The 23952-nt window shown below is 40.5% G+C and overlaps 2 protein-coding genes across 7 annotated transcripts in view; both read left to right on the top strand.

The window, feature by feature from the left end:
- Positions 1-1033: 1033 nt before the first annotated feature.
- Positions 1034-2926, top strand: nop10 (NOP10 ribonucleoprotein homolog (yeast)). The gene is made up of 2 exons (XM_038731368.1): positions 1034-1255; positions 2497-2926. Exons 1-2 carry the CDS (start codon positions 1202-1204, stop codon positions 2635-2637), a joined length of 195 nt encoding a protein of 64 aa, XP_038587296.1. The 5' UTR covers positions 1034-1201; the 3' UTR covers positions 2638-2926.
- Positions 2927-4410: 1484 nt separating this feature from the next.
- Positions 4411-23952, top strand: part of LOC119912258 (solute carrier family 12 member 6-like) — a 31103-nt gene continuing 11561 nt past the window's right edge. Inside the window, exons 1-10 of one of the 6 annotated variants that reach the window (XM_038731362.1) lie at positions 4413-4733; positions 7495-7637; positions 7777-8367; positions 15759-15853; positions 16473-16601; positions 17861-18007; positions 18098-18152; positions 21824-21954; positions 23444-23685; positions 23765-23886. In XM_038731362.1, the coding sequence (XP_038587290.1) occupies positions 8151-8367; positions 15759-15853; positions 16473-16601; positions 17861-18007; positions 18098-18152; positions 21824-21954; positions 23444-23685; positions 23765-23886 (1138 nt within the window). In that variant the 5' untranslated portion in view covers positions 4413-4733; positions 7495-7637; positions 7777-8150. The other 5 variants (XM_038731364.1, XM_038731360.1, XM_038731359.1 and 2 more) reach the window with 5 other exon arrangements.

Below are 23952 nucleotides of genomic sequence, written 5' to 3'. Positions count from 1 at the left end.
AAACTTAAGAAGATAAAACTTACTCACACTGCTGCATTATATTAGCTGACATTTTTTGCATTTCTTTCAACCCTCTCCTATGTGAAATTATAAACTCCCAATGGAATAAACTTTTGGTCATGCAGTCTTAGTTTTTTACACTTATTTCAACATGTCTGTAAACATTTAATGCTAATTGTAATTTATGTAAGTTAAAAGCTACTGTTTCAGTGCAAACAATGTAACTGTAATAGTTCCCTCTCATTGGGCCTACCTGTCCTGTAAGAGATGATTAGTCTTCAACCGGTACAGTCAGTTTGCATCTGCTGTTTAAAAATAAACTTGATTTGCTTCTTAAAGTCAAAAGTTCTGTGCAGATAAACATTCCAAACTTCATGAAGTCTCATAAATTTAAATTTACTGCAGTTTTTATATACTTCCTAGTTTCCTTTTACAGTATAGATACTACAGTGTATAGTTGGTGCCTGATTCAAATAGCTAATTTGCGGCTGCACAATAACACAGCCAACTTTTAATCCTCATGTGCTCAGTATTATACAGCTATGTTCATAGACAAAACTAAGGTCAGAATTGTTTTATAGTGTTGGAATGTTTATGTAGCAAAATTAATAATTTTTTTTGAACAATAAAAAAGTTAATCAGTATTTTATATCAAACATTTCTCACTGTGTTCTTATGCAGGTGAAAGACACATTGTTAAATTTAATGATATTTTATTTATATAAATGTAATATTTAAAAAGCTCCATACTCCATCTATGGCAAGCGTGATGAGAACTGCCAATATCTCTATTACAACTGGGCAAACTCCATCCTCTGGTGGTGAAGTCCACGACATGTGGCTGAAAGCTCCAGAAGAAATCTGAAAATGGACCTTGGGTTAAGACCTACTATTTCCAAACTCACGAACGAACCTTCAACCTCAAAATCATTTAAATTTTTTCTCACCTACGATTCTGAAATTCACCTTTGGGATGTTGCGCAACGGGTCATATTAGGAAACCCCATTTCCCACAATGCTGTGCGGCTCGAATTCTAAACCGGATATCCGTTCTGCTCCCCGAGCGACGAGAAACTTCGCCACACGTGGAGTTCAGAAGAAAAAAAGCGAGTTACCTGCAACCTTTTGAGTCTTTTTCCATATAAAAAAGCTCGTCGGTATATTTTGTATTCTTTTAAGCTATAAAACAATTTTCGTCGAGATGTTTCTGCAGTTTTACCTAAACGAGGCCGGGGACCGAGTCTACACTCTGAAGGTATCGTTAACGTTGTTTACACTCTTCATATGTTTTCCGTGTAAATATACTTTCCTTTTTAAGTAGTTACACTTAAATACAGCTATGCATCGGCTTATGTGTCGAAACAAATCGTGGTTTCTGTATACTAAATCAACGTTGATTCACGTTATTAACTTTAGCTAGCAGCTGGGGGCATGGAAATTAAATATCTTACGTTACTGTTAATTTTAGAATTAAGGGGAGAAATAAAGCTAGTTAAAAATCAAACACAGAAGAAAGGCAATTCAAAGTGCATCGCCAGTGCCATGCTCCTTTCACTTAACCCCTTACGAATGACACTAAGTGTACTAATATTTCTAATTATCTACTTTGTAATCATGCTTTGGGTCAAACATTTTAGACCTGAGGCAAAACACCTCGACTGAAATATAGACCCACTTTACAAACGTCACAAAAACCAACACATTTTGAAATCAAGCATTGAGCTTTCAGTGATCAAAATAAAAGGTGCGTCAAGGCCAATTGCACAAGAGAAACCATGCATACATGTGACACAAAGAAAGACAGCATTAGCCATGGATACACAAAAAGAAGGAAACTACAGTGAAACATAAAAGCTGTTCTTCAAAAGTTGAAGTCATGCAAAGGATAAAACTTTCCATTGTGGTCCTTAGCTGCTCAAGACATTTGGGTGTTTACTACATTACTGACTTAAATGGAAGTTATATTATGCAGATTTTAGTTATTGTAGTTTAACAACATGCAGGAGATGAAATTATTTGCTGATAAATTTAGACAATATATTTTAACATTCTGTTTCCAGCTGTTTTTTTCCTCCGTTGTTAATTAAATCTCTTTGAGTTTGGACTGTTGGTCTTGACCAAAGCAAGGAAAAGTTCACCTTGGGAATTTGTGGCCTTCTGAAATTTTATAGACTAGACTTTTAATTAGTTAATCAAAACTTTTGATACATTAATTGCAAAGGAAAATGTTTGTTGCAGCCCAAATATACAACTACTACAAACATATACTGAAACATTTGGTCATTGCTATTTGTAAAATCGTTATCCACTCGTTCTTAAATTACCACCACAAAGCAGTTGTCCAGTTAGTGAAATTTGAGAATCCTGACATGGTTATGAACCTCAGCAGATCTATTATATCTAAAAATGCCTTTTATCATGATTTCCTTAATATTTCCTCGGTCATGGAATGAACAGAACTGTTTTTCTTTATCTTTCCTTCTTTGTCACCAACAGAAGGTTCGTCCTGACGGTCAGCCCACCAGCTCGGCCCACCCGGCCCGGTTCTCCCCAGACGACAAGTTCTCTCGGCACCGGGTGACGGTGAAGAAACGCTTCAACCTTCTGCTCACCCAGCAGCCCAGGCCTGTTCTGTGAGAGAGAGAGAGTGAGGCGAGCCATGGATGGAGGTCAGACCAATAAATGGAGGGATGAAGGTGAAGCGGAGGACTATAAAGCAAAAAAACACATTCAGGATCCCAAATTATAAAAGTGCTGCCAGGACTTGTCTTCAGTTTCACCCAAAGCTCCTGGTGTTCCGGTGTTGAATATCAGCTGTCGTTGATGTTAAGGGTCGTCTTTTTACGTACCCTAATTTGTTGACCGTCATTTAAGTTTATAATTTTGTTTTCATGCTGAATAAATGTTTGGTTGATGGTTTGCAGTGTGTTGCCTGTGTGTGAAACTGAGATGGATGGACAAATTTAAAGAAGAATAAATGAGTTGATAAAATATTGATGCATGTATGCTCCATACAGAGTGAGGGGTCAGTGGATGGTTTGAGTATAAAAATTATGTGAATCATTATGCTATGGCCTTCAGTCACCAGATCTCAACCCAAATGAACCCCTTGAGGCAATTTCCCACCTTTGTGTTACACTGTCCTCTCCCATCATCCTGAAAACATCAAATGAAAGAATGTTTTGTTAGAAAGGGGTTACTTGTAGGTTTCCTGTCTCCTTATGAAATGAAACCTGTGAAAATATACTGTATTAAGTCTTGTCCATGAGTTGTGAGGAGGATGCAATTGTCTGTCATGATCAAAGTCAAAATCAGATTTTTATGATTAAAGCGGGAAACTTTGCTGCTATATTTAGAAAGCCTGAATATCTTCTGATGAATGTTGACTTCCAACAATTTCCCCACCCGAGTAATGTCATGTATGAGTCAGATTTGAGGAAGCTTTGCACACGTGATTTGCTGATCCTGCGGGGGGGGGGGGGGGGACTTTACTAAAAAACAGTGGAATATTAAATTGTGACTTCAGGTAAACTGCAGCCAATGCTTTCAAACAAAAGGAACACATACACAATACTTACTTTTATGCTTGGGCTCTGTGGTTGTGACACTGGTGGAAGAACTCAAATCCTTTACTTGAGTAAAAGTACCAATACAAAAATTTAAAGATACTCCATTACAAGTAAAAGTCCTGCATTCCCTACTTAGGTAAAACTACATCAGCAAAATATACTCTTAAGTACTACTGCCAAAAAACAGCCATAGTGACTCGCCCGCTTGAGCTACTGCTAAACTACTTCAGCTGCACACTGTATGATAGGTAAGATGGTCCACAATTCAGTCGTTTAGATCATTTTATGGAAACGATGAGCAGCAAAGTTATTAATTTTGATTTACCGGCATGAATTAAAAGGAAAGAAAGGAATAAAAAGGCCTGTCCCTGATATAGGCAGGGTGAGTTCAGTGATTTAAGCAAATAAGGGCTATTAATTGAGGTTTTACCTGAGTAATGTTGAGGTGACACTATTTTGTACTATTAATCTGCTTTAACTTCATATTTCTATTCAAATTGATTTTTATGTCACCAGAACGATTATAAAATGTTTTAAAAAGAAACTGTGATAACTTTGAATCAGAATCTCTTCTGGTTCCATAACAATGCCTGTTTATTCTTGTTGCAAAGAATAATATTGTTTCCCCTTGGTCTCATTTTCCCATAATCCTTGCCAAGGTCAAACTGCACTGAAATAGTGTTGATGGTTTTAGTCAATCAATGGTTTTGTTGGGGTTGAATTTATTATAAAATGCGCTACTTTGGCTCTGATTGCTGCCTCTCTCTGTCTGTAATCACCACTCTGTTGTCTTGCTTAATGTAATTAGTAATTTATTTTCATTTCAAAAACATTCCAAAACACCCCTTGCCATTTCATTCCCTTCAACTCCAGCACGCCCAGGGATCTTGCAACAGAGCCAATCCAGCTCTCATCTTTTAAAGACTACACATCCCATCCAGCTTTGAGCGCTGGTTCGTCGTCACGCATGCGCCAACGGTCACTACGGCAAGGGAAACGGGACCAGTCAGTCGCACTCGCGTGTTTTTCTTTTTTCTTACGTTGAGTCGGTTGGACAAAAAGAAAAAGTGCCGAGAAAAACCGGGCAGAGGATCCAAATCTTTACCAGATGTGACTGAAAACAGCCATATGGTGGATACGTCCTTTGAAGGAAACTTGAGCCAGGTATGCGCTTTACGTGACTAATATGTGGTGTTTGAAAATATCAGCGGGCAGTTGACGCTGTCAGTGAGAGAGAGGGCTGGACGAGTTAATCAGCGGCATGGCTAGCCTCGGGCTAACGTTAGCTGCGGCTAGCTGCACCCAGAGTAGAGAAACAGCCAGCGATCAACTCACCCGATACACCCTCCCTCCGTGTAGCTTACCCAAGTGATGGCTCTGTGCTCTTCGCTATACGCCGCTTGATATAAACGACAGTCACAACTTTGTCAAGAACAGGCTAATTACTCTTTTATACCAGTTTATCCCAAAGGGACTGCGCGCCTTTCTGATTTCAGCCGGTGATAAATGCGTTTTATTTGAACCATGAAACCGCAGCTGCCGCATACCTTTTGTCATGAAAATACTATCCACGGGTTAGGTCGAGACAACATCTGCTCATACTTGTATTATAACGCCGGCTCTCTCTCTCTCTGTGTCTGTGTGCATTAATATCGGGAGGTGACCGGTTCAAGCCAGAATTATAGCTAGCTTAATTGGCTTACAGTAGCAGCTGAGTGGCGGTTAGCAGCCGAGCATCGCAGCATCCACTGGGCTTTCCTTAAGTTGCTGGTTGGGACTAATTAAGAGGATGGTTATCCTAATTGATAAAGGCGTGTTGTTTGGCTGTACGCGTGCCCCTGGATCATATTGATTGCACCCCCCCGCCCCCACCTTGAGATCCGGCAGCTGGGTAAGTTAAGAGAGCAGGACAACATTAGCTCCTTATTTCCACTCGGTACTTCGGGCTGGACAATAAAACAATCATAACTATCGCAATATAACGTTAATTTTCCTCAAAAACAATATAACACATGTTTAATAAATATTTGATTGAATTCATTTGAATCACGAACGAATTAGCACTTTATTTTTTTAATTAAGATGTTAATTTTGTTGAGGGAAAGGGACTGGAAAAAAAGGATTTTACATAATTTTGTAATTGTTTTGACCTCAGATTTATTAAGTGATCCAGTTGTTTGGCATCAAGTGTTTGTTCTGACCATAAAGAAGTTTAAAACCACACTTAATAATAAGTTGGTTTGTTTTTTCAACATCAACTTAGGAGCAAAAATTAGCCTTTAAAGTTGAAGAAATAATGATTTCACATTTATTGTGATAATCATCAATATCGAATTATATGAAATTTTTTATTGTGATAACTTTTTTGGGCCACATCGCCCAGCCTTATTATAGCTGCAAAAATATTTTAGGTATAAGTTCTTGTGCTTTGATGCCATATTTAAAATTAGGGGCTGGCGATTCCCCTCTGATACTTATGCTGGAAATGTTTTAACTTGGTGTTAAATGACAGTCCAACAGGTAAAGTTACAGACATTTAATGATCATTCAATCAACTTTATTTCAGACACGTAGGTCCATATTATATGTTAAACACAGATAAAACTTTAGAGAGTTCATAAAAAACCTATATCATTGATAGTGTTTGAATAATATGTAAATTATCCCAAAAGTCCCCGGTGGAAAGGCAGTTGTTAGTGGTATAGCATATTTGTGTAATTGAACAGAAAAACAGTCCTGCAAGATGCAAAAATAACAGTAAAAAAATAAATAACGAAATCTGAGCTCAGTTTCCAGGAAGAAGAACAAAATGTTCTGCACCTCGCTGTGCTCTAATATTACTATTTCGACCGAAAGTGGACAGAAAGTGAAAACTTAAGGTTTTGTAGTTGCCAAATCTGCTGTTACAGCACTACTATGGTACATTACATTTACATTTATTCATTTAGCTGACGCTTTTATCCAAAGCGACTTACAATTGCTATACATTTCAGAGGTCGCAAGCCTCTTGGAGAAGAGCCCGGATTCAAGCATTTCTCTCCTCCTTTATCGTTGCTGTCTCTCCTCTGCCCATCTCTGAACGTGGACAGACAAAGCGTGTGAGGTGTGCAGCTTTAGAAAACAAGGACATGTGCCGTGTCTCTGCATGCAGAGGGAGAGAAAACAGCCAGCAGCTACCAGCACAACCGGTTGGAACTGCTCTCCTTTTAATAATTAAATTATGAACTGGGTTAAGAGAACCGCTATACCCACCTGTCATGTCATTTCTTTTCCCAAGAGGCAGGAATACATTGCATTGTTGACTTTATACGTAGTGTGCCTTGCAGGTACGAACAGTGTGGTTTGTACTGGTTATTGTTTTACAGCTCCTTCATTTAGAGTGATGTCATGTTGATGAGGAAGGATCATTTTTCCAGACTTATTTTAACTTGCATAAGTCACTAGAAAGATGCATGAGCATCCATTGAGTGCTTAAGAGAAACAATTAATATTGATCAGAAGTGAATAAAATAAATCTAGTGTGTAATATCCAGAGTAGTCACTTTTTAATGACCTTTTACTTTGTAGAAAGGCATGTTGAAGCCTGCTGATTTTACAGGGCAAGCTTTGTAAAACCGTGTGAAACTGATTATCTTTTAAGTAAACACATTCCACAAATGCTGTTTGGAGATAACTATTACAGCTACGAGCTTTGGTCAAAATCTGAAAAACAGACTACATTTATATAAAGATAAGGGCACCATTTGCTAAATCAAATGTAGCTTACTTATATTTTAAGACGCTGTTTGCTGTATAAACTCATGTCTGAATTTTCTTTCTCTCTCTATCTCACTCATTTCCCTCCCATCATCTTCCTTTCTGTGCTGATGACTTTTCCACCCTGGCATCCCCGACCCTCGCTGTGACCGCTGATGGGTGCTATCAGTAGAAGGGCATTTTTTTATCTCCAGTGTGCACGGCAGAAATATTTTAGTTGTTTACTTGAGAGACGGCACAGAGAAAGACGAGTATAACACACTGCTATACTGAGCCACAGTCCTGATCCATAGGGACCAAGACATAGTGGAGGTAGAAAAGATACTGTACAAAGAGCAGAAACATCATTTCAGTGCTGTCTGATGGGAAGATGGGGGGAAAAATATAGCTTGAAATTACAAGAATAAAAAGCCTAATTTCTTTGTGTATTTGTGCTTCTCATCTCCAATAGCTGACTGAAACCAGTAAACTACACGTTCACACATCTATAGAAAAGGAATTTGGACTTGTGTGTCACTCCCTGTTATAAATTCACCATATTTTAAACAGAATCAGAAAGATTAGTGACACAGGAAGAGGCCTGTTGTTGTAGTTTCTCCTTCACATGCCTGCTGGCAGCCAACCACTTTGCTTCAATGGAGAATTGCAGCAGCAAAAGAACAAATTGTAGAGGCCGCCCTTACCTCAGCATCACCTGGGAGATAGCCTAGCTTAGCGCAGCCCCGCTAGCTAGTCCGTGACCCCTCCCCAACCCCGTCTCTCTCCCTCTGTGTCACACACAACACCCCTGCCTTCCCCCTTATACTTTTTCCCAAGCAAGTTGACATGGCATCAGTGCGCTTCACGGTGACACCCACCAAGGCGGAGGACCTCCCGGGGCTGTCCGACACGTCGCCTGACATCAGCTCCCGCTCCGGCGCCCGCGTGCGCTTTGGCTCCAGGGAGAGCGTCAATCGAAGTGACCCGCTCAGCGATGCGTCGGGAGGCGGGACAGGAGGAGGAGGAGGGGGCGACACGTCGGAGCTCAGCAGTGTGGATCAAGGTGAAGAACACATCCCATCCCACAACACCTCTCATAAAGCGTTTTCACACTTTTAATAGAAACAGACTGATTGAAGTGGAGAAATAAAAGCCAGACCACACAGCTAGTCTGCACACCAACCTGTCACTCTGTTGTGTCTAATCCCACTTCTTACGTTGCTACAGACAGTGTGTTATCCATATGTTTGGGAGATGTCAGCGAGCCACTCCTCCATCATGACACGTTGGCTCAGAGAAAAACATGTAATGTCACGCCTTCCTGAACTTATCCTGACAAAATCCTCCATTTAGCAAAAGGCAATTGCAGTTGGGGAAAAATCTCCCGGAAACAGAATGCGTTGTTGCATCTGCTTTTAGATCTTTTGGGTCTTATGTCAGATTGTTGACGCCTTTCTACTCTTTTCGACCGCTCAAAGCGCTTTTACACTGCATTCACCATTCGCACACTGAGCCTAAGTGCTCAAACAGAAACTAACATTCATACACTGGCGGAACAGCTGCCAGGGGCAATTCGGGGTTCAGTATCTTGCCCAAGGACCCTATTAACAGCCAACCCGCTCTACCTCCTGAGCCACAGCCACCCAAATTAATGCTACTATATTAACATGCAATATTGTTGGTGAGAAATGACGAGACTAAAATATGTCATAAAATCAAAACGTTAATAAAATCTTTCTTTTTGTCAGTATAATGAGGAGACAAAATACTACAGGCCACATTTTGTCCCTCTGAAGTTTAACTCGAGCAATGTGTTCATTGAGCGGTATTATTTTCTTCCTGCGCTTGGAATGCTGGCCAACCGGGGCGACGCCTGGTGCGTGAAGAAAACATTACTGTACTGTGGAGCATGTGAACTCTGGTGATGAACACAACATGCTCGGGAGAAAGAGGTGCTTAAATATTTGGACAAAAAAACAGAGTGCCTAATTATATCGGACGGCAAGCAATGTGGTTATAAAAGTTTTGGGAAAAACACTACGAACTTGAAGCGGCATGCCAAGGTTAACCACCTGGGAATTGAGTTAAGTTAATGTCTCCTTTGCAATAAAAATGAGAACAAAGCTAGCATTCAAATTTTACAAAACAATTTATCTATATGTGAGATGAGTGAAATAAAAACTAAAATGATAAATATCTATTTTGGTTAGAGCAGATTGATCAAAATGCTAATCAAAATTATGCTAATGAGTTAGAAAAGACTAAAATGATTAATGACTAAAACTAGACTAAAATACTTTTGATTTTCTTTTGACTAAAATACAAAGACTTTTATTCAACTAAAACTTGATTTAAGAAATAGTACACAGTGGACTAAATATGACAAAAACTGACACAGGACTAAGACTAAATTGATTAAGACTAAAATGGCTGACAAAATTAACACTATTCGAAACCGCCTACTATACTAGTAGTATGTACCGATTTGGCCCAGATGTAGAATGCAAACAAAAGCAAAATCTGCAGTATGCCAAAAATACCCGGATGGCGTACTGATTCGAGAGAAATTCTCCAGGATGCATCAGACCAGTCTACCTCGCATAATGCAAAGCGCTGGACCTGTAACAACAACAACCCGTCTTTTCTTTAGAGGACAACAACAGAACTTGTTTTACAATTTTCATAGGCTGTTTCATCACTAAATCCACTTCTAACAAGTTTTGAGGTGAGAAATCAACTGTGTAGATTTTAAATATCGGCATTTTTAGGGAAATTGTTGACAAATCGAGAATGTGCTCGAACGTTTGTGGCAGGGTTAGCTAACGAGCCGCCCAGTCAGCTCACGGAGCCCCCTGGTCCTCACGCCAGCTCACGGAGCTCACAGCCACACAGACCTCTGCAGCCAACGCAGCAGATGAGTCCAGCAACAACTTGAGAGGAAAGACCCGCAGCTGTGAGACAGTTTAAATGTTCGTACCGCTGTTATTCTGTCATTACTTTCTGAGAAATGTTGTAATGTTAAATAAAGATTTGTGTAACTTAAAAGCACTTTGATTAAAAAAGAAACAAAACAATAATAGTGGAATGAAATGGGACTGTTGTCGCTTTATTATTATCATTATTCTAAATAGACATTTTTAGTGTAATGTTACAGTTGTGGTTATAGCACTTGCTTTTTATTTGCTCTTATTTTATATAATTCTTATTTATGCACCAATATACCGAAGCAAACATCTGCTACAGATCAGCTGCAGCCTTGTTCTCATACATAAGATTTTAAAAAAGAATGAGTTTTAAGTGTACTTACATTTATATTCGTCTTATTGTTCCGATTTTGAAAACCGGAAACTAGCAAAGCCTGGTGTAGCATGCTGCAAAATAAATCTATTTAACAGTTTCATACTACATACTATACCTCATACAGTATGCAGTACATACTACATACTGCTGTTGGCAGTAGTATGTAGTAGGCGGTTCTGATTACAGCCTAATTGTAGGTTGTGTAAGGGTGTTTGGCCCATTCACCAACACAGTCAGCAGTAGAAGCAGCAGTAGTGGGTGTGACACAAGACTCACGAAAAAACCAATCACAGTGTTTATTTACTATAACATCCGGGAAGAAAACCCCCTGCGTCACATGCGTACAATTTAGTGGCAGCAACATGCTTTCTTTTTTCATGATGTTATTTCAAGTAGTGAGTAAGTACTAAAATAAGGCAGAGAATGAAGATGAATTAGGGATGCACCCAATGTTCAGCCACCAAAAATAATTGGCTGAAAATGGCACAAAATAGCACTTTTGGTGTTCGTTCTAACAAGTCAAAAGACCGAACAATTACGTTGACATGTCGGCAGTGTGGACGCATTTTAAAGTGTCAGAGAAAGACGCAAAAATCCCCGTTTGCAGACACTGTTCTGCTGAATTTTGTCCTTGCACATCCGCTCCATCTGTGGCAGACTTCTTAGAAAAGGCAACCAACGGTCTGACCCGCTTTGAGTGTTTCTGTCACTCGATGGTGAGAAGGCGATTAAGCTAGCTGCATCTAAATTTGCAGTGCACACGTATTAAAGCCTTTATGGTAAATCCACTGAAACGGACCAGTGCGAGCTGTCAGGCAAGTTAGCGACTTTATCCATGTTGTGTGTGAACTCTTGGCAGTTGTTCAGCAATAAAACCCCCACGAGGAAAAGTGTTGCTAGGATAAAATTCGTGTTTGGTCTGAAAGCACAGTTAGAAAATGCAGGGCTCCAGTTAAAGCCCGTAGGGTAACTCACCGAATTCATAGCAACAGGCAAGAAATGTTGGGATGTAGTTGTCTCGAATTTTATTTTTATTATTTTTTTTAAATCTCAGGGCGGGCCCACACCGTCAGACTCTAAAAATCCCTGCCCTATAGAAGTTGTGGTAGTATACAAAAATCATAGGTCCTCAGGCTTGTGGTGAACAGGCATTATGCAAATTGCTGACATTACCTCACGTGGTTTCAAGGTTTTTCTGAATTTCAGCCCTTTGCTGCCATTTAGAGCTTTAACTCACATTTACATGTCCATTTTAGTTCAAACACATTTAACACACTTACACACTGTGCCATTCATTAGTTACAGTTTGAACATAGACATCACACACATCCACTGTAATATCAGTTAGTTAGTACTTTGTTAGTACAGGCAGCCCCCTGTTACAGTACACTGGCTCAGTGACTCATGGCTTGTGTATTTGTAGAGGTGGTCTAGGAGCGCAAGGCACTTCACTTAAAACTGATGCTGGATTCCCACACAGTAGAGTCCCAGGAGGGAGCCAGTCAGAGAGGTTCCCATTGGCTAGGAATATATTTAAACTTACACGGTTTCAGACAGCCCTACATCCAAAATTTTTCGGTTTTTATGGGAAGTAAAAAGAGAAGTGCTCTTTTTAGACCTATCCCCATGCGTGTCTCGAGTTTGAAAATGTGTTTTGTGGCTCTCTGGGTCACAGAGCTCTCAGTTTGTTTTTGTGTTTTTAAAAGTGAGAGCTGGACTGTAGGATGCTTCCTCTAAGAGGGTCTACAGCATACGTAACTACAGTTCAGGTGAATGCACTCAGCAGACGGTTAGAACAGAAAGAGGACTGTAACGTAAGCCTATTGTGGTCAAAGTTTAGGTTTCACTTCCTCCACTGCTGTTCTCAGCCCACCTACGAACTAGAAACATTGATTCATTTCTTTACTAAATGGTAGCTGACAGCTGAAACCTTTTCACATAGACTCAGCTTTAACACGTACAGAGTAACATCTAGTCCAGTTTGATATGAAATCATGTGGGAATCCAGATGAATGGAGGAAAATGGTAAATGGTTTTCTCCTGACTGCTGTGACTGTGCGGTTGTCATGTGGAGTGCAGTAATTCACTTTCCAAAAGTGTGTAAGAATAGCTGCGCTAATTCACAGGCTCAACACGGGGGTTAGAACAGTGGAGAGATGTAACTGTATTAGCTGCGCTGATCCACTTAAGCAGTTACATAGTAGTAAGGATGCCCCACGTTGTTTAATAAGCTTCCATAAATAGAAATCGAGACGGTTAATCCGATTGAGTTTCGATCAGGCTGCGTGAGGCTGCGTTTGTTTATGCAGAGAAACAAAGAGGGAGACGGCCGGAGACAGCTACGCAGCTTTTGTCTCACCTGAAATAGAAAAACAGGCATGCTGACAAAAAAAGCCGTTGTTGAAGTGAATGAGTCAAGATGTTGAAAGGCGATGAAAATGGCGGGGTGGAGAGGCAGGAGAGAACGGAGAGTTGTGTTAAGGAAGGTCAAATGCTCTGTGATGCATTATTTTGACACGAATAAAGTTAGCTATTGATTTTAATGTGCTTAAAGTTTGTTCCACAATCCCTGCAGGGAGATCTCATTTCATCCTAGCCTCTTACCCTAACCTTCACCATCACAACTACATGCCTAACCTGAAGCCTAAAACCAAGTAATCCTTAACACGAGTCCCCACGGTTTATTGTGCATTCAGGTTAAAGTCCCTGTCAAGATATAAGAACATGAAACACACACACACACACACACACACACTCACACACTCACACACTCACACCTGGCTCCAGTAGCTTTCTGCTTCACTGGCTGCTCACACAAAGGCATCATACTGTGGTGATCTCAGGTGGAGGACTTCTCTTGGGGAACACACACACAGATAGACAGCTGGGTTTAAGCTGTTTGTGAACGCTGCAGTTCAACAGTTTAGGAATTTACAGAGGACAGGATGGTTATTTTTATCTGTGGTAAGAACACAAAGTTGACTCTGGGTAGTTTTAGGTGTGCTTTGTTTGGTTTTAATCAAATTAGGACTGCCACAAATGATTATCTTCTATCACACCTTCCCAAAAAACACAAGGTGGCGCCTACAAATTCCTTGTTTTGTCTGAGCAAAAGTCCAAAACCCAAAGATATTCAGTCAACAATCATAGAAGACTAAAGAAACTTGAAAATATTAACATCTGAGATCTTAGATCTGGAGTATTTTCAAGACCGGGACTAAAGATAATTTTCATTATCGACAAATCTGACAATTTTTTTTTTTTTTCTCGATTTAACAGTTTGGTCTAAAAAATGGCAGAAAACAGCATAAAAATCATTATTTCGCAGAGCCCAAGGGTATGTCTTCATGTGTCTTGTTTTGTCTGACCAGCTAATTGTTAACAGCTCTACATCAAATCACCAAAATTAGCACCGTCGTCAGTGCGTCAGCTCTCCAGTTTAGAAGGACTGTTGGGATGTATTGTTGGTGAGGAAGTCAGCGTTGTCAGACAGGCTGAACAGTTAGGAGGTGTTCATTACATGCTGTAGTCGTCTTTCTGACTCCAGACTGTCCTAATAAACAGGTCGAGGATGCCGGGGGGAGGGAGGGGGGGTCTGAGTGTACAAGGGTACACCATAAAAATGTCGTAAAGGATCAGCCAATCAAAATGTTTGAACAAAAGGCCTGATTAGCTTGTTAGTTTATCTTTCCCTACCACATCAGTGCGCTTTAGTCTTACTGAACAGGCAAGTTGTTTTCACTGGTCTGAAGTCAGATTCACACTTGCTATTTTTGGGTCAAATAAAGGGATGGGAAGTTGCCACCCACCAGCCAAATGCTGTTCTTTACATGGCTATTGACTTTTTCTCAGTTTGTAATCAGCCGATTGTTTGCTCAAAAAAATGTTGTTTGCTGGAGAGAGAGTGAAAGCTGCTGATGCATGTTGGGATTTACCAGCTAGTGTGTCATGCAGCTTTCTGTCTTGATTATATAAGTATTCATCATTCATGGCACTTCTTTTACATCCTCATCACAGGTTATGGAGTAGTTCGGCCAGTTTGAAGCATTTTTACAGGCCTAAAGAGTTGAAAGTATCCAGTATTCACAAGGAAAAAAGTAAAACATTTGAAGAAACAAACTGTTTTGTGTAACAGGTTTTTCCTCCTTTTAATCATCTGGTGATAATTATCATGGGACCGCCCACTGGTGCAACAACAGCTAACCCCTAACAGTGTGAAATCCACACAGTAAAGTGTTTCTTTAAATAAAATCAATCAAAATCAATTTGCACTGTGTCTGCTGTAACACATAATTGTTGGATATTAATATTTGCTTTTAATCACAGGTCAAACTATAGAGATATGTGAAGCGCTGCAACAAAGAGCCCAACCTAGATTTTAAGTCAACATTACATGTTTGTTTTATCCCGTCATGTTTAAGTGTCCTTCTGTTAAATGTGACGTTTGTTTGAATGTAACAGCGTTTGGCCGTTGTCTGCCGTCACTAGCGTGACTGTGGCGGAGCAGAGAGGGAAGTGATGTTGCTGACTCAGGTGCTGCAGATGCAGAGGTCTCTGCTGACTGAGGCGGAACTGAACTGGCGACATGGTGGCTATTTCATCAAACTCTGTGTGTGGGGAGAAAGTGTGAATTAATGTCTGAGATTGCAACTTGACCCCACCAAGCTATAGTGACGGTGCTTAAAACTGTGTTCAAGGATAGGTTTACAATTTTTTTAAGTGTGGTCAGGTGCCCATATAAACATCTGAAACAGAAAATGTTTGGTCCTAAAAATAGTTTTAAAGTCATGGAAATCCACTGGTCAAAATGCATTTTAGTTCAGCTGTATTTTGCGGGCTTTAATCGTTCTGTTCCTACTGGACATTAAAAAATCCCTTTAATTTACTTGATGTGGGACAAAATCCACAGTCCTTGTTCTGTGCCAAATTACATTTTATTTGTGTTTCTATCCCAACAATGAAACGCTGTCCAGGGAAACACAAAGAGGGAATATTGTATCGCTTATATCAAAAGCACATTAAGAAATGATCACTAAATATCCAGTATGGGGAGGGGAGGGGGGGGGGTGATTTACAGCAGACTGAAACATTTTGAACTTCTTCTTTAAAGATGTTTTTTTCCTGCTTTCCTTTATTTATCGTCTTTGTGTCCAGGTGATGGAAATTCCAAAATCTCCAGTGTGTACATCAACAACACTCACGGGATGGATGACGATGACTTCTATGACAGAAACTTGGCCTTATTTGAGGTTCGACACACAAATCTGATAGAACTGTTATCCGATGAAAGCACATTATAAAATGTTAAATATTATAAATGTTCTGTAAACTTTGGTTTGCTTTTTGCATCGTTCCTAAAAATGTTTCTTGGTGGCTGTTTTTCTGCCAAAGTGTCTGCTAAACTAGAGCCAAAAATAAACCAGCGTTTGGCTGGCGGGTGCAGATGATTTCAGTTTTTATAGATTTAGAATTTTCCTGGGAACAACTTGTCTTCTGTCTCCCACTTTCTTTAACAAGTCATTCAAAAACGCCTCTTCTCGCCTCAATTTCCTGTTCTTTTACATCTTATCTGTTGCCTTCCTCTGTGCTTTTCATCCCTTTCCTGTATCGTTCTTCCTCTTCACTCCAATTATTCTCACTGTGCTTCTCTGTTATTTCCAAACCCTGTCTTTGCCTTTTTTCTTCTTTCTCCCTGGCTATTTTATCCCCCCTTCCCTTCTCTCTATTTTCCTTCGCCTGCTGTCCACCTCTATTGTTTCTCTTTCCACCCTATTTCTGCCTTTGCAATCTCCCTCCAACACCTTTTATTCTCCTCTCCTCTTTCTCTTACCACCTCCCCCCTTTCCCTCTGTTCTTTTCACACCACAGGAGGAGATGGACACCCGGCCAAAGGTGTCTTCTCTGCTCAGTCGCCTGGCCAACTACACCAACCTAACGCAGGGGGCCAAGGAACACGAGGAGGCCGAGAGCATCGGCGAGAAGAAGAAAGCCAGCAAGGTATACCAGACTCTGTGTACCTAACTCACCTGACAAGGGGAATTTATTGTGCAGTGAAAACGCCTATAAAATTACAGTAAAGCACAAAGCAAACAAAGGTGCACCTACAGTCTCTTTTATGTGTATGTGTGTGTGTGTATATATATGAATTTATTAGATCTCTATTGGTAGAAATAAATACTTTGTAAGATTTAACAAATCTTCTCAGTGTAGCACTGTGCTACCTGCAAAAAAGCTAAAATATGCTGTTACTCATTCACCCATTCATAGTATGTGATCCCAAATGTATTTAGTCTCGTTGTTTCATGTTCTTATTCTACAGCAATCATAACCATGATGATAATCAGTAAGAAATGTCCTTAGGTAACTTTTATAAAGTTTCCAGCTGTCATGCACTAACTGAAATAACATGATGCAATAAAAATATGGTGGGTGGTGATGGTTCAGTGGATAAGACATGTATTGTGTGACACATGCTAGGTTCAATTCCCCACTGCGACACATCCACCAATGTGTCCCTGAGCAAGACACTTAACCCCTAGTTGCCCCAGAGGCCTGCGACCTCTGACATGTATAGCAATTGTAAGTCGCTTTGGATAAAAGTGCCAGCTAAATGAATAAATGTAAATGTAATGTAAAAAAGAGAGAAATGAAACAGACAGATGGCCTTTGAGTTATTGCCCTTCACAAGTGATAGATCGTCCACTGTTCGCCCTCTTGACTACCCGTCTGAAAGTGAAAGTACTGTAGGATGTGACCTTGATCTGCACTGCAGTGCATGCTGATAAGGAGCTGGCTGGACTAGATAAGACAGTTTGTTGTGGTGGTTCGGAGTAATTTACTATTTCACCCTGTTCTGATTACACGTTTTCAGTACTGGACACATTTGCCAACAGACTGCTGGCAAAGTTAAACCAAAACATGTTTAATCCTCCCTTCTGGTCACACTGTGTGTTCAGTAGAAGCATTTACATAAGTCCTGTTCATCAGGATGGTGTAGTGCGGAGATTCCCTACCAGGGGGGTACTTCTGCTGTTGCAGTGGGGTCATTATTGTGTAAAAAAATAAAACTATGATGAAAGAGTGGTGGTATGTCACACAGGAGAGGCTGGGACCCACTGAGGTAGTTTGTGCCAATGTACTGCGTTTCTCTCAGTTTACCTGAAAGAGAAAGAAAAAGGGAATGTTTTTGGTCTTCTTTTGCTGAGAATCAATTAAACTGATATTTGTTCCACCTCTCTGCTGATTCTATCTTCCAGTCGCCACAGATGGGGACGTTTATGGGTGTTTACCTACCTTGCCTCCAGAACATCTTTGGCGTCATCCTGTTCCTGCGGTTGACCTGGGTGGTGGGGTCTGCTGGGGTGCTGCAGGGCCTCTGTATTGTCTTCATATGCTGTTGCTGTGTGAGTATTTGAGGGTCCAGATATAGACGGGCACAGTGAGACAAAAATAAAAAACTCTAAATGTACTAAAACTTTTCTGTCTCCCTGCAGACGTTGTTGACTGCGATATCGATGAGTGCAATCGCCACTAATGGAGTTGTACCAGGTACTCCACGACCTTTCAGTCTTTCATTTTCATCCTTTCCAAACACGTGGATGAAATGGCACTGGTGTGCTGTGGTAATCTCTTCCACACTCTCATGAAGCTCCCCTTAAACTCCTGGCCATGGCTGTAATATACTCCACACCAGTGTATTAACTTGAATGAGTTTTGACTACAAGTGTCTGCCAAAAAGCAAAAGTTTCATCTTTTTATAAATAGGTAATTAATTGGAAGCAAATGATTAGAAAATTAATTGATACTCGATTGACCAACTAGTGGATTATTATTTTAACCATTAGGTTTATTATCATGTAAACACAGTTGGTATTTTGTACAAATATAAAATGAAATTTGGTCACTGATCAACTCCTATTATAATTGATTACTGCGGAGCACTGTGCACTCCAGACGTCATTAAAATTAATGACCTGAAAATGACTGGTAACGTTAAAGTCACCTCACCTCCCCTAGAGAGAGAAATCCAGTCCAAATGTGGCTTTAGGCTACGTTCAGACTGCAGGTCAAAGTGACCCATTCAGATTTTTTTGCTCATACGTGACTCGGATCATTTTGTTTTTGTTTTTTTTAACAGTGTGAACAGCCCAAGTCTGATCTTTTCCAGATCAGATTTGGGCCACTTTCATATGTGGTCCAAATCAGATACAGGTTTATGTTTTTGAAATGCGACCTCAGTCTGGACAGTCAGATTGGAATTAGTGCGACTCTCGTGTCACTTTAGAGCGACCGTCGTCATAATTCCGCACTAGCAGAAGACGCAGCGAACGCAATCGCCACCCTCCCGTTCATTTCCTCTCTCCCGGTTTCCTCTCCGGGCTGGAATTCTCTTGATTTCTCCCGATTTTATGATAAAAGTTCACAACTTTGCGTCCTTTTCACTGCCATTATTACAGTTTCAAAAACTCTTATTTGACGGACACCAGCTTTGCGTCGAGTCCTGCCCCCTCCTCTGCCTCTGATTGGCTAACCCTAACCCCACGCTAATCCTAACCTTAACCAGCCCTAACCCAGAGCCTTTGAACTAGAATAATCTTAACAGCTCTGTCCTAACCAATATAAGCACTAACCAATCAGAGGCAGAGTAAAGCGTGGTCTCCATATTTATATCCGTACGACATCGTGCTGTGTGTGATGTATTGTTCTTTTGCGCATGCGGGCCTCTTTCAGGTCACGGCCAGTTCACAGTGGAGTCTGATATGGGCCACATTTAAAGAAATAATGTGAACAGTCAATCAAAAAATCGGATCTGGGCATTAAATCGGAATTTAGCATTAAGGCTTGCAGTGTGAATGTAGCTTCAGTCATAAACGGCTAGATAGACTTTTGCATGCTGACATCATTTGTATCAGTGTCAACAGCACTTTGTCTAATTATGTGCTTTACTGTAAAATAGGTTCAGACGACCTGATAGTTCAGCAGTGATATTTCTAGAAAATGCAGAGGCGAGGACAAATGCAAATGTAGCCAACGTCTTGATAATGAAACAATTCAGCTTCTATTTGACTCTTCACAGCTAGGTGAAGATTATTCCCACAGTAACTAAACTTTTATGGCCACCATTTTGAGTTTTCTCAGCCTAGTGACCTCTGTGGAAGTCCACATGAATTTTCCAGGTTGTTTCCTCTCAGTTTTCCTGCTCGTCTTCCAGCTATGGCGGCACTGATGAAGTCCATTTTTCTAATGAGTGTTATTTCTGTTTATCCTGTCTCTCCCTCTGTCTACCTCTCCCTGTCTGTCTGTACACACATTAAAAAAACCCAGGATGTTTATCCGCCATTGACTGAAACGCCTCTTGACGAATATCCCAAATGTCAAAGTAGTGTGCTATTTCCACTAGCATGTGACATTTTGATAATTGAATGTAGACTGAAAACCCTCGGTAACATAGAGAATTAATCTAACATGTCTTGTTTGGCGTCGGACATTTCATCTCATCCCGTCTGTTTCTCACCTGAACAGCTTCAGGCTCTCATGCATTTCTCACCATCTACTCTCAGATGGTAGTTTAATCCTGGATGGATGTGGTTTACGGTGGTTAATCAAAGGTGTTTGGATTCCCAAATACAAGCTCAGCGCTACATTTTTTAAATTCAGAGACATATCTGTAGAAAGCTTTCCAGAGACAGTTTTTGTAGCATGTTTTCTAAGATCGAGAACTTCCCAGTAGCAGTTCATTCTTTCAGGTTACCTATTACATGTGTTTAAACCGACAACATCACATTCATATGCTTATTTTACATTCATTTTGGTGGTTGTCCAACAAAATGTACAGGAGCTATGTGTGTGCTTGTAAATAGAGGGTTGCATTTTGGAAACCAAATACTGAATTCTGAGCGGACAGTCAATAGTGCATTTTTAGTTTCTCTTACTGTATGATTTTCCCCATGTGTCCTGTTTTATAACTGGTTCAAACTGTATCAGCAAATTACTTTTACTGCTTATTTAGCTCACTTGGAGTACGACTTGCATAGTAAAATGCTGTTGGGCAGCACAATTCTGGCTGGGATTTATTTAAATGTTTCTAAACGAGTGCCAATACTCGAGTCTCGGCACCAAAGCAACACTTTCTTGACCTCTGAATTGTTGCACACATCTACTGTTTGTTCAGTGTTTCAAATGAGTCTGGTGTTTTGCTCATTGATTGCCATGCTCCCCAGAAACCATCAGTCAGAGCTTAGTTAGCTGGATTCAGAATGGCATCCTCCTACAGCTAGCTAGCTATCAAGCGTGGATGAGATTGTCGCAGTTATCCAGGCTGTTGTAAGCAGACTTTCAATAACAACTCTTAAATCAGCACATTTCTTGATTTTTGTCAAATACATGAAGTCAGCTTCTTCTAGCTGAAACTGATGGAAATGTCCCTGGTTACTAAATAAAATAATCCCCCTTCTTGCCTAACATGAAAAAAATGTCGGGCTGAATGGGGGGAAGATAAATGAAATGGCAATTCAGTTTGATTGTCAGGCTACTTTTTTGATACCTGACTTCTGAGAAAAAAAGTTTTTTTTTCATATAGGACAAGAAGCCAAAGTTTTAAAACGTTAAAGTTTTAAACTCAAGCAGCCGCAGCGGATTTTCTCCTGAATGAAATGGCTACAGATGGCAACACTTTGATGAAGGTTTTCAGTTCTGTCAGTTTTTGATACTTGGTCACATACAGACGTTTTGGTTGTTACTAAAAAAGTTGTTGAGGTCTGACACCCAGCCGTAAAGTCAGTCAAGACTTTACATTGGATGCAGTAAACGCAACTCAGGCTTGTACTTCGAGTGAGGCAAAACATTTGCAGATACTATTTGACCAAAGATCTGTCTTCTTCCTCTAATGTGTCATGTAGAAAATTATGCTTACTTCTTCAAGCATAGGATGACTTCTCTCATCAACTGTCCTCTTTTCTCTCTCTCTTTACCTCCTAACATCATAATGTTACTAACACCCATCCCTCTCTCTCTTTTTTTTTTGTCCTATCTTACCTTCTTGTCCATCATCGCTCTGACTTTCTTTATAAATCCTACCTTCCCCCTCTTTTTACAAATCCTCTACCACCCAATTTCCCCTCTCCCTTTCTGCCTCTCCATTTCCATTTCTTCCAACCCTGATGTACAACCTGCACCCCACTCTCTCTCTCTCTCTCGCTCCCTCTCTCCTCTCCCTCCAGCGGGAGGCGCCTACTTCATGATCAGTCGCTCTCTGGGTCCAGAGTTTGGGGGGGCGGTGGGCCTGTGTTTCTACTTGGGCACCACCTTCGCTGGAGCCATGTACATCCTGGGAGCCATCGAGATCCTTCTGGTAGGTTTTGGCTTCATCATTATCATCATTACTATCTTCACCCCTTTGTCCAGGGTTTCGTCTTTACTTTTAATTTAATGTAGCAGTGAAACTAAAACAGTCGGTGTGTCAGTGCTTCTCACTTTTTTAAATATTGTAATATCAATGTTAGTGCTGGGCAACAATTAAAATTTGTATCACCATTAATCGCATGATTTTCGCAAAATTGAATATTGAATTCTTACTTTTAATTAAATGTTAAAAATGTACTGCTATATACACAAGTGTAATAACATGTGGTTTGCAAACACTTTAAACAAATAAGGTGCTTTTTACCAGCAGTATTCACTTTACACATTAGCAATAAAATATTTCTTGTAAATCTCAACTTAAACATTAATGTAATCAAATCAAACATAAAAACAAAGCTATTTGCCACTGCCAGGGCCTTGCCTTTATCTAGCTTGTTAAAACAAGTTGCCATCAGAGTGCAGTTTTCTTGTTTGTGAGGTACGTGTTGAGTATTATCCATCCATCGTCAATTCGGTTGAAACTTGAGTTTAGCAAAGTGCCCTATAAATAGATCATTTTAAATAGATTTATTAGCAGATGCTAATGTCTGAAAGTTTTTCTGAACAGGTATCAGCAGAAACATTGTTCTTTTATCAGGGAGCAGCAGAAACAGTCTATGTTCAGTAGCAAGTTTCCCTGTTAGAGAGAGGTGAAGTGCTCGTCTCACGCACACGTCCGCCCGCTGCCGAAGCTGAATTGTCTTGAACTTTTTTGTATGTGACGTGGAGCACAAATCATTGGAAGAGAGACTGATTCTCGCTATTTGTGAGTTTCCAGAATCTATTACTGTTTAACTAAATAGGACATCAACAGGAGGGAATTCGCATGGCAGAGCTGCAAAACTAGATGAAGGCCTATGAAGTAAAGTTATGTAGCCTATAATTTTAACTAGGCTACAGCTGTGTAGCGCACAGAAGCCGTTACCATGGTTACTATCTATAGAGTGCCAGCCGTTTACTCGCAGAGCGCTGTCTTCCTTTCTGTTCGCCTGAGGAGCGCAGAGCAACCCCGTGGGGCCAAGCGCTTGTCTTCCTTCTCCCACACGCTGCATCCAGCGTAGTCTGCCGAAGCCTCCCTCCGCTGCTTGTTTGGGTGATTTGCAGGCTGATCAACATGGTTTGACTGTATTTGTATTCAGAGCCAGTGAGCAACAGACTTTCAAATAATAATCATATTAATAAAAACTGTTAATGTGAGATAAAATAATTGTCGGTGTTAACTAATTAATACATCAACGCAATGATAACACGTTAACTTGCCCAGCCCTAATCACTATATTCAGGGATTTAAATGGTATCATGAGAATAATGAAACTGTCCTGCTAAAATATGGTAAAATTACTTCATGTTGGCAAGTTACTGACTACTTAATCATATTGATGTCTCTAACATAACAATTATCTCTGTTGCGTTTTGTCCCTGTCACCTCCCTCCTCCAGATGTACATCGCACCTAAGGCAGCCATTTTTGTGGCAAAGTACCCTGAAGGCGAAGGGGCGGCCATGTTGAACAACATGCGGGTCTACGGCTCCATCTGTCTACTCCTGATGTCCCTGCTCGTCTTCGTGGGCGTGAAGTACGTCAACAAACTGGCCTCCATCTTCTTGGCCTGCGTCATCATCTCCATCGCTTCCATCTACATCGGAGCACTGGTCTCCGCCTTCAAACCGCCAGATTTCCCGTAAGTGGTGATTTCCAAAACTACAGAGCTGACCTTTACCTCCCACAGTGTTGACTGAACGATGGGCTTCAATCCACAGCGTGTGCATGCTGGGAAACAGAACCATCAGCGGCCATGAGATTGACAAGTGTGCGAAAACCATCCCGCCGCCGATCAAACAGCCAGTTGAGAGAGTTGAGGCAAACTTCACAGTTATTGAAGGTGGGTAGCGTTTTTTACTTGAATCACGAGGAGTATAAGTGCATCCTAGTCATACTCGTCCTCTCA

The sequence above is a fragment of the Micropterus salmoides genome, unplaced genomic scaffold, assembly GCF_014851395.1.
Source record: "Micropterus salmoides isolate LMB-PRFRI ecotype aquatic unplaced genomic scaffold, ASM1485139v1 Ms_hic_scaffold_2, whole genome shotgun sequence".
Classification (NCBI taxonomy): domain Eukaryota; kingdom Metazoa; phylum Chordata; class Actinopteri; order Centrarchiformes; family Centrarchidae; genus Micropterus; species Micropterus salmoides.
Note: the sequence above shows the minus strand (reverse complement) of the source record. Positions and strands in the feature narration are given on the sequence as shown.

Excerpts from the sequence above, each read along its gene's own strand:
- nop10 (XM_038731368.1), top strand. The coding sequence starts at position 1,202 with ATGTTTCTGCAGTTTTACCTAAACGAGGCCGGGGACCGAGTCTACACT. Across the intron at positions 1,256-2,496 it reads ACCGAGTCTACACTCTGAAG|AAGGTTCGTCCTGACGGTCA; the intron begins GTATCGTTAACG and ends TGTCACCAACAG.